General features: G+C 64.0%; 1 protein-coding gene across 1 annotated transcript in view; it reads right to left on the bottom strand.

Moving 5' to 3' along the window:
* Positions 1 to 2,465: 2,465 nt before the first annotated feature.
* Positions 2,466 to 9,254, bottom strand: part of FXYD6 (FXYD domain containing ion transport regulator 6) — a 29,479-nt gene continuing 22,690 nt past the window's right edge. Inside the window, exons 3-8 of the mRNA XM_075909695.1 lie at positions 8,671 to 8,709; positions 8,451 to 8,525; positions 7,998 to 8,034; positions 7,177 to 7,226; positions 7,014 to 7,056; positions 2,466 to 5,757 (exon numbers count right to left, since the gene is read on the bottom strand). Of these exons, the coding sequence (XP_075765810.1) occupies positions 7,028 to 7,056; positions 7,177 to 7,226; positions 7,998 to 8,034; positions 8,451 to 8,525; positions 8,671 to 8,709 (230 nt within the window). The 3' untranslated portion in view covers positions 2,466 to 5,757; positions 7,014 to 7,027. The remainder of the gene's footprint in view (positions 5,758 to 7,013; positions 7,057 to 7,176; positions 7,227 to 7,997; positions 8,035 to 8,450; positions 8,526 to 8,670; positions 8,710 to 9,254) is intronic.

The following is a 9,254-nucleotide window of genomic DNA, read 5'->3' as shown; positions in this document are numbered from 1 at the left end:
GTCTCACCGAGCTTCCCCCAGCGGCTGCCGGAGGCTGCACCAAAGACAATCCGCTAGGGTATGAGCCAGCTGCAGAGTGTCGCTCGGGCAGGCGCGTTACTCCCGTCTGTGCATGCGTCATCGGTGGTTCAGCAGGCGGCAACATCCCCCAGTGCCCCAGAAAGCCGGCAGGCACATGTTCCCCTCATTAGCAAGGACTTACCGTCCCTGCCGCAGGGCCACGAGTGCCCAGGGCCCTCCGCCGACACTGGGACGAGAGAGACTTGGCTGGTACGTGGCTGCAGGGGCTTTTCCTCCAGCGCTTCCATCCGGCCGAGGGGTCACGCCGATTGATCAGTAGCCTGGCCGTGCCCTGGGGCCCTTCCTCGCCCAGCGACCAGGCATCGCATGTCACTTCTCTCTCCCGGGCCTCCTCCACTCGCAGGCGGCACAGTGCCTGAGGCGGGGGGGCCCATTTCGGACAGTGGAGCTGAATACACAGAGCCGGCTAAAAGGCGGAACACTTGTTGGAGCAGAACACGACCGTTGGCATTCCCCAAGGTCAGCCCCCGGCTTTCTGCACGGCCTGCCTGGCTGGTGACCAGCCCTGCGCCCTGCACTGGAGAGCTACAGGGTGAGTGTGCGGCTTGTCGGCCCTCGCCAGTCACATTCACCCTGGAACTGGCTCGAACGCTCCCCGCGAGCCGCGGGAAAACCCAGCTCTCCCCAGCCTTGTTCCACGGCGGACGAGTGAGCTTCGGTTTGCCCCCGATCGCCTGTGCGGAGTGGAGAAACTGCTTCCACGCTGGCCCGATCCTTCCCAGGAGGTGGCTGTGCTGCGGATCAAGCTGGTAACCCGGGCCAAGATACGGCCCATGGGCCAGGCCAAGATACAGCCCATGGGCCAGATCCGACCCGCCTGACCATTTGATCCAGCCCACAGACTGCACCTGGTCCACGGACTATTGATGCCCTGCTGCCGGGGCCATAGAATTCCCCGGCGGCGGCTCAGGCGGCAGATGCTATTTCCAGGGCTCGTGGCTCCCGGTTTAGGGCTGTGGCCCTAGAAGAGCACAGGCCGCGTGGCCCTCTCCACTCAAGGCCAAGTGCAGCTCACTTTTCACCCCACTCGTGAGCACGAGAAACTCGGCCAGACTCAGACACACCCTGCAGATGAAGCCGCACGTCCAGCCCAACAGCCCAGCTGCAGGACTAAATTAGCTTCAGTTACGCTTTGGTTCCAGCAAGCATGCGGTGCAGGCCCGATTTGCACGCGACGGGAGAGCCAGCGCAAACGCCAACGTGGTACCTCGCCACCGGGGCTCCACCTGCTCCCGAGCGGCGTGCGCTGGCTGCGCCATGCCGAGGCTTGCTCGGGCCGGGCCGTAGGCATGCACGCTCTGCCGTACGGAGCTCTGGCTCCAGAAACAGCTGCCATGTGCTTCCAAAGAGACGTCGGAGAGGCCCCTGCAGTGCCCCCAGCACTGCTTCCCGAAGTAGTTGCAAGGCTGCTGGAGCAGCCACGCATGAAAGCCTCGGAAATGCTGAAGTGAAAACAAAACTGCCGAAAATCCTGCCTGATGTGTCTCTCTGGCTGACTCCCGCACTCCAATTTGCTCAGGGAAGAGCCATGAAACCGAAGGCGGTAGATGAAGACGGGGGAAACTCCTTCATGCCTCTGGCGCTGGAACGCAGTGGGGGCAACCCACGGTCCTGTCCCTCCCTCTACCTCAGATTCAGACGCTGGCTTGTCTGTGCCTCAGTTTACCCCAGTAGGACAGGGTCTGCCTCCCAGAGTCGGCTGGCTCCAGGCATGGTCGTGTGTGTGTAGTTCAGTGCGAAGGGAGGAGGATACTTTGAGTGATGGGAGCTCAGAAAGGTTCTGAGATGAAACGATTCAGCACCTCTGAGCAAAACCCTTCAGCGCTCTGGAATTTCAACCTTTGGCTTGTGGAACCGCTTGCACACTCTACACTCCCAACCAGCCCCACATTCCCAGGCATTTCCCTGTGGCAGCCACTGGCTCGTGCGAGTTGTGTTTCAAGTGTGCGATACCCCAGTTCTGGCCAGACTACATCTCCCATGATGCACCATGCTTCTTGGTCAGGGAAGACTGCACTGCATCCTGGGAACATGAAGCTACGAGTGTGAATTGCTGTTAAGAGTAAGAGGAGTTATTATTTGTACAGAGGACACCTCAGCGCCCCAGTAATGGACAGGGACCCACTGTGCTAGGCACCGTACAAACACAGAACAAAAAGTCCCTGCCCCAAGCCCCCTACCCGCTGGGTCTGCTAACCACTCGGCGGAGGGTTCGGTCCTGCCCCCAGACATCCCGGCAGTATGGGACAGACCAGGCAGAGAATCACTACGGTAGAAATGATATTTTATTCCTCCCCCCTTAGATTCTGGATACAACACAGACAACAACAGTCCTTTATGGCAGCAGCAAGGTTTGCCCATTAAAATGAAAACACAACAGGCGGTTGGATTTTACAACATTCAAGATTTTGCCATTTTCTACATTTATTATTTTCTACCGACGGCACAGTACAGACACTGAACATGGAGACTGGTGGGGCGTGTACAGCTAACGCTCAGGGACAGGCCGGGACGGGCTGCTTGTTTGCCCTGGGGATCGTGGAACGCCACCAAGGAAAAGGGACATTTTACTGCCTGCTACAGCTCGGACAAAGAGAAGAGCGGGAGGTGCACAACACATTCACTCTGGGACAGGAGGTGCTTCCCCGCTCAGACGCCGCTGCCCCTGTGTCCTGGAACCCAAGGCAACCTCCCTCTGCTCATCCACTCTCCTGGGAGTGACCCGGGCTGGACCCTTCTCTTCCGAAGTCTCCCTGGAGTGGATTGGGACTGAGACGGATGCTCTGGAACTCACACCACCCCCCTCCACCTGCACCCCCCTCGGCCACTTCATTTCTCTCCCCCCTTTCCTCTCTCTTTGGGGTTTGCCTCTGCCTGGCAGGTGCTGGGAAGCTGAGGAGGTAACCCGACCGCACGAGCTTGCCCCTTGTAACGTGTAAGCCGCCAGGGCTGGGCCATCATCCTGGGGCTCAGCACTTTGGGTGAGTGACCAGACTTGGGGAAGTTTTGGGGTGAAATTCCCTCCATGCCCTGGGCCAGCACAGAGGCAGCAACACTTCGCGGTGCTCCCTGCAGAGGGTCGTACAGCAAGTGGGCGCGACAGCGTCACTGCTCTGCACTTGCACAGGACGTTCCTGCCAAGGTCTTGACCGGCAGCGCCACCCGGCAGGGAACGGCACAGGAATCAGCCAAGAGCGGCACTCGTGGCAAACTGCTGCAGTTTCCCCGGATCTCTCTGCTGCCTCAGATAGGCAGAACTGGCTCATTAGCAGAGACTTGCTGAAACAGGACCAGCTTAGCCCTCAGCCAGTGGAACCCCCTCCCATCCCGCAGTCCCGCCAACGGAAGGAGGGAGCAGGGTGCTTGCTGCACGGGGGGACAGTGGAACCCCCTCCCGTCCCGCAGTCCCGCCGACGGGAGGAGGGAGCAGGGTGCTTGCAGCACGGGGGGACAGTGGAACCCCCTCCCGTCCCGCAGTCCCGCCGACGGGAGGAGGGGAGCAGGGTGCTTGCTGCACGGGGGGACAGTGGAACCCCCTCCCGTCCCGCAGTCCCGCCGACGGAAGGGGGGGAGCAGGGTGCTTGCTGCACGGGGGGACAGTGGAACCCCCTCCCGTCCCGCAGTCCCGCCGACGGAAGGGGGGGAGCAGGGTGCTTGCTGCACGGGGGGACAGTGGAACCCCCTCCCGTCCCGCAGTCCCGCCGACGGAAGGGGGGGAGCAGGGTGCTTGCTGCACGGGGGGACAGTGGAACCCCCTCCCGTCCCGCAGTCCCGCCGACGGAAGGAGGGAGCAGGGTGCTTGCTGCACGGGGGGACAGTGGAACCCCCTCCCGTCCCGCAGTCCCGCCGACGGAAGGAGGGAGCAGGGTGCTTGCTGCACGGGGGGACAGTGGAACCCCCTCCCGTCCCGCAGTCCCGCCGACGGAAGGAGGGAGCAGGGTGCTTGCTGCACGGGGGGACAGTGGAACCCCCACCCGTCCCGCAGTCCCGCCGACGGAAGGAGGGAGCAGGGTGCTTGCTGCACGGGGGGACAGTGGAACCCCCTCCCGTCCCGCAGTCCCGCCGACGGAAGGAGGGAGCAGGGTGCTTGCTGCACGGGGGGACAGTGGAACCCCCTCCCGTCCCGCAGTCCCGCCGACGGAAGGAGGGAGCAGGGTGCTTGCTGCACGGGGGGACAGTGGAACCCCCTCCCGTCCCGCAGTCCCGCCGACGGGAGGAGGGGAGCAGGGTGCTTGCTGCACGGGGGGACAGTGGAACCCCCTCCCGTCCCGCAGTCCTGCCGACGGGAGGAGGGGAGCAGGGTGCTTGCTGCACGGGGGGGACAGTGGAACCCCCTCCCGTCCCGCAGTCCCGCCGATGGGAGGAGGGAGCAGGGTGCTTGCTGCATGGGGGGACAGTGGAACCCCCTCCCGTCCCGCAGTCTCGCCGACGGGAGGAGGGAGCAGGGTGCTTGCTGCACAGGGGCTCCAGACTGACTCGTCCAAGGCAGCGTTTCAGCACCTTTAACAATCATTCTTGGGGGAGAGTTTAGCCAGAAGCCCAGAGAGGAGGGTGCTGCAGGGACAAGCCACACGCTGCACAGAGCTCTCCTGGGTTTGGACCAGCGCGAAGGAGCAGTCTGGGAAATAAACGCAACTGACTTGTCTGCTGTCTCCTCCGCAGCCAGGGCCCGTGGGGACAGGAGGTTACAGCTGCAATCGTCTCCCAGGCGCTCTTCCAGCCGCCCTGTGTTGTATGGCAGCTACAGTCAGTGGAACCGAAACACAAGGGGAGTGGTCCCTGGAGCCCTGTGCAAACCCAACACAAACTACCACAGGAACCAGCTGCTTGCAATGCTTTGAGTGTGCAGCAGTGGTCATGCACACGCACACAGGGGCTGGCTGTCGCACCTGGGAACAGGCGCTGGGTGGGTAACAGGTGTCACGGGCAGTGGGTTCTCCCGAGACCTGTCCCCCGCTCAGCTCACCCTGGGCTGGGAGCCGGGCGGCAGATCTCAAACTCGCCAAAGCCCACAAGGGAGGCTGGGGCCGGTAAGAAATGTGGATCAGGGAGTGAGTTCAGATTCGGAATCCCCCTCCCCCCCGCCGTCAAACACGCACTGGAGCGGGGGATGGGTCTGGACCCATCGCGGCTCTAACAATTTCCAGCCCCCCACCTAGCGAATAAAACTCAATGGGACCCTCCGGGGGCGGATTCCAGCAGCTGGAGTTTGGGGGCCGAAGAGGCGGAATGGCGACCAACAATTTAAATCCCTCGGCTTCTGGGCAGCTAACACCCGAGTGCGGCGTCCGGGCTGCCCCAGGCTCCACCCTCACGTGAAAGAGAGCCAATCAGCAGGGACGGTTTTAGTTACGCCCGCCCCCACGTGGGAGCCAAGCGAAGGGGCAGGGGAGCACCTCCTCCCCGTCTCGCACCACTCGACAGCACCAGGAAACGAAGGGAAACGCACGACTACAACATGGGCAACAGCGAGCCCGGAGCGGCTACACACGAACATCAATCGCTGCAGGCAGACAGCAGGGCGCAGCTTAGTTGGGGTTGTGGAGAGAACCGGGAGCAAAGTACCGAGGAGAACACGGACACAGCTTCGCTGCCTCTCCTGAGCAGGACCTCACTGGCGCTTTCTTGCAGGCCACTTGCTCTTGTGGTCCAAGCGTCTGTCCTCAGGTCTCTGATCTGCGGGAGGGGGACGGAGTCAGTCTGGCTGCCGCTCAGCCCCGCAGCAGAGGAGAAAAGCCAAGCGCGGCGCAGCCCCTCGCCTGGGTGCCGTGCGCTCCCGCTGACGCGCCTGGGCCCGCGGTGTAACAATCCCGTACGGTGGGGCCACAATTCGCACCCGCAGCCGAGCCCCGACAGGCGCCGAGAGTCAGGCCGGCCCCGCTCTCCCCAGGGCGTGATGGGGAGCGCGCTCGCTCCGGGCTCGCCAGCTCCCCAGCACGGCACAGCCCAGAGCGCGCCAGGGACGCCGACCGGGAGCAGGGTCCCGCGCAGAGATGGGGAAATGGAGCCGGTGCATCGTGCGCCCTGCTCTGCACACACAGCCCAGGAAAGGGGTCCGGCAGCCGGCGCAGCGGGACACCAGCCGGTGGAAGCCAGGGGCTGGGCTAAGCGCCTGCTTTTGCAGGGCACGTAATGTCTTAAGGCAGCCCGGAGCGCGCGCCCCCCCCGGGATTTGACTTCCATCCCCAATTCACCAAGTGGAGCTCACAGGCCACATAAAAAGCCCCGGCAGAGGGGCCACAGGCCTGGGGCCACTCGCTCCAAACACCGACTCAGCAGCGGCACAGGTACCTTCCCCTGGTACCAAGCGCTGCAGACACTGAGCCGAGCCCGGGCAGAGCGGGCAGGACGCTCGAACGCTCCGGGAAGATGACGTTTCCGAGGCGGGCTGCAGTGTGGGAACACCCGTGAGGTAGGGCCGCTAGAGGGGGGAACCCAGAGGCCTTGTGGCTTGAGTGATGCTTAGGAGGCGGGTCAGGAAGGCACAGAGACAGGGCGCCAGGGTGCGAGCGGTGCACGGGTGGGGCGAGCTGCAGCAGGTACAATCCGCCGCGCCGCCGAGCTCCGCAGAGATTACACGTGTGCGGCTGCACTTTCCTGAGCCGCGCCTCCTGCCACCTCCGCACCCCCTGAAGGCTGGGCCGAGTGCCAAGAGGGCTCCTGCCGGCAAACCGGGGCCCCGCTCGGCTCTCACACCCGCCAGTCTCACCCTCAGCGAGTCTCGCACGTGTGGGGAGACCAGAATCAGGCCCTGGGTTTTTTCCACGAGTGCCCCCCTGGGACTGTCTGAGAATGGGCCTCTGGGAACCGACTCCCCCCCCGACTGCGGGGCCTCCGGGAACCAACCCCCCCAACCTCCAGCGAGGCTGCGGCTGCCGTTACCCCCGACCTGCAGGGAGACAGCCCCCTCCCCCACTCTGGCTGTGGCTCACCTGATGGCTCTACTTCAGTTCTCTGCTTTCGGGGGCCCCGTTGCTGCAAAGGAAACGACAAAACGTCTTTACGAGCCCACCAAGAGGCCTCTGCCGCTGCCCCGCCCAGGCCCGGCCAGCCCGACGGACACCCCCATGGGCAGCCTGGAGCCCCAGCTCTTACCGTTCGCGGCAATCAAGTTCTCCGCCTGCGCCTCCTCGTCCCCCGGGGCTCTGCAACAGAGACGCACAGTGAGACCCGCGCCCGCCAGGACGCTGCTGCCGGAGCACGGCGGGAGGGGCTGAGTGGGCCCCAGGCCTGCTCACGTTCGGCCCTCCGATTTACGAGCGCTGGACCCCAGGAAAGGACGGACTCTTGTCTGTGCCCAGCAAACCGGCCCAGCCCGGCAGAAGCGCGAACCCACGGGCACCGCAGAGCAGTGGCTGGGTGCGGGGAGGAGACGCTCTCTGTCGGAGGGAGGTGGGAGGAGGAGAGGAGTCCCCGTACCGTGCCTGGCTCTTTCCAGCAGCCAGTCTGCACAAGCATCTCTCCAGGCTTTGAGGGCCCCATGCGACGTACAGCAGCCCCCCCGCAGCCCCTGCACCCCACTGGACCCCTGCAGTGGTGGGGCCAGAGGCCGTGTGCCGGGCTCCACGTGGGCCTACGATCGCCACTCTGCTAGGCAGGCGCCTGAGTAGAAAGGCAGCCAGAACCTGCAAGGGGACGTGCGTCCCCAGGGCTGAGGCTGGTACCTGCACTCGGATCCCTTGGGAAGTGCCCCAGACAGCCATGCCCTCCTAGGGAACCTCCCGAGAGGCAGCGTCCCCTCCCTGCCCAGGGAGCCTTGTGGCCCTCGCTGTGGAAGCCCACGGAGGGGGCCTGCGTGTCTGACGGGCACCGCCCGCCCCCCCCCCCCGCCGTGGCGCAGCTCTGGGTGTCTTTACGGGCCAGGCGTCGAAAGGGTTCCAATTGGGGGCTGAGTCCCCGAGCGGCCCCGCACGTACCTGGGCTTTTGGCTGAAGCTGCATCTGCACCGCCTGCCTGCAAGAGTAAGAAACGCCCTGAGCGCGGAGGGGAGTCTCCAGGGCTTTCCCCAGCGCGTCACCGCCCCTCCCCGGCAGCGGGTCCCTGGGCAGGCGGCAGCGAGGGACAGGCGCAGGGGCGCCACGCAGCTCCTCCTCGGTCAGAAAGGAGAGAGCCGAGGGAGGCTGAGCGCGCAGCACGCCAGGGGGAAGGGGCACCCAGCAGCGATGTGAGAGAGGTCTCGGGGCCCTTCTCCCATCTGCACTGCAGCTGGCAGGGTTCTCTCCGGCCCTGGGAGCTGCAGAGAAGCAGCGGCAGTAGGGCTGTGCCGTCAGCCAGCCCCCGAGCACAGCCCTGAGGTACGAGGAACCCCCGGGCAGCCGGTTCTCAGCCAGGCGTCTCGCCCGGCCACTGACTCAGCCTCACCAACTTACTGAGGATCAGGAGGATTCCGACAGAGAACAGGACCACGGCGAACACCAACCCGCCGATCCTCAGACTCTGGTAATCTAGGAGGCGAGAGGGCAAAGGGAGTTTCATTTCCGAGTGGGCGCAGCGTTCCCACAGACGCGGCCAGGTCTCCCCCAGAGCGCACGCGTCTTAGCGCCATAGGCACCCATCCACACCCACACCACCGCGGGCGCTGCTGCTCACCATAGTTAAAAGGGTCTTTTTCCTTCTCTTGATTCATCGCTGGAAACAAAACAGAAAAACCGTTTGTGAACATGAGCGTGGGGATTACCAGCCCTGTGCAAAATGGCCCTGGGCACGCTGTGAATTACCACTCCTTTTATCGCAGGGCTCTGCCAGGGATGGGGGCTCCCCTGGGCAGGGTGCTGAGCAGACACAGGGAGAAGGTCCCGCCTTGGAGAGCGACAGCCCACGTGTAAGAAGATGCATCTGTACGTGTCCAGGCAGGAGCCTCAACTCTCAGCTGGGCCTGGATGCGAAGAAGAGCATCTGAGATCGGGACGAGCTGCTGTTTCGCTGCCTGTTTGCTCCCAGGGAGATGCCCCAAGAATCCGCTGGGTCCCCCCGTTCGATCTATCAGACGGAGCGGGAGGGGACCCGAGGACTCCGCAGGGATCCCGGCGAAGGGGACACGGAGGCAGAGGGAGAGCCGGCACTTGAGCACGTGCACAGGTTCAGCGTTAGAAGCGTTAGAAGACAGGGCCCATCGATGAACTTACCTGGAAACGCTCTTTTGCAACAGGAGACCTAAGCCCAGTGAACAAACA

This window comes from Pelodiscus sinensis, chromosome 26 (genome assembly GCF_049634645.1).
Source record: "Pelodiscus sinensis isolate JC-2024 chromosome 26, ASM4963464v1, whole genome shotgun sequence".
NCBI lineage: Eukaryota > Metazoa > Chordata > Testudines > Trionychidae > Pelodiscus > Pelodiscus sinensis.
Note: the sequence above shows the minus strand (reverse complement) of the source record. Positions and strands in the feature narration are given on the sequence as shown.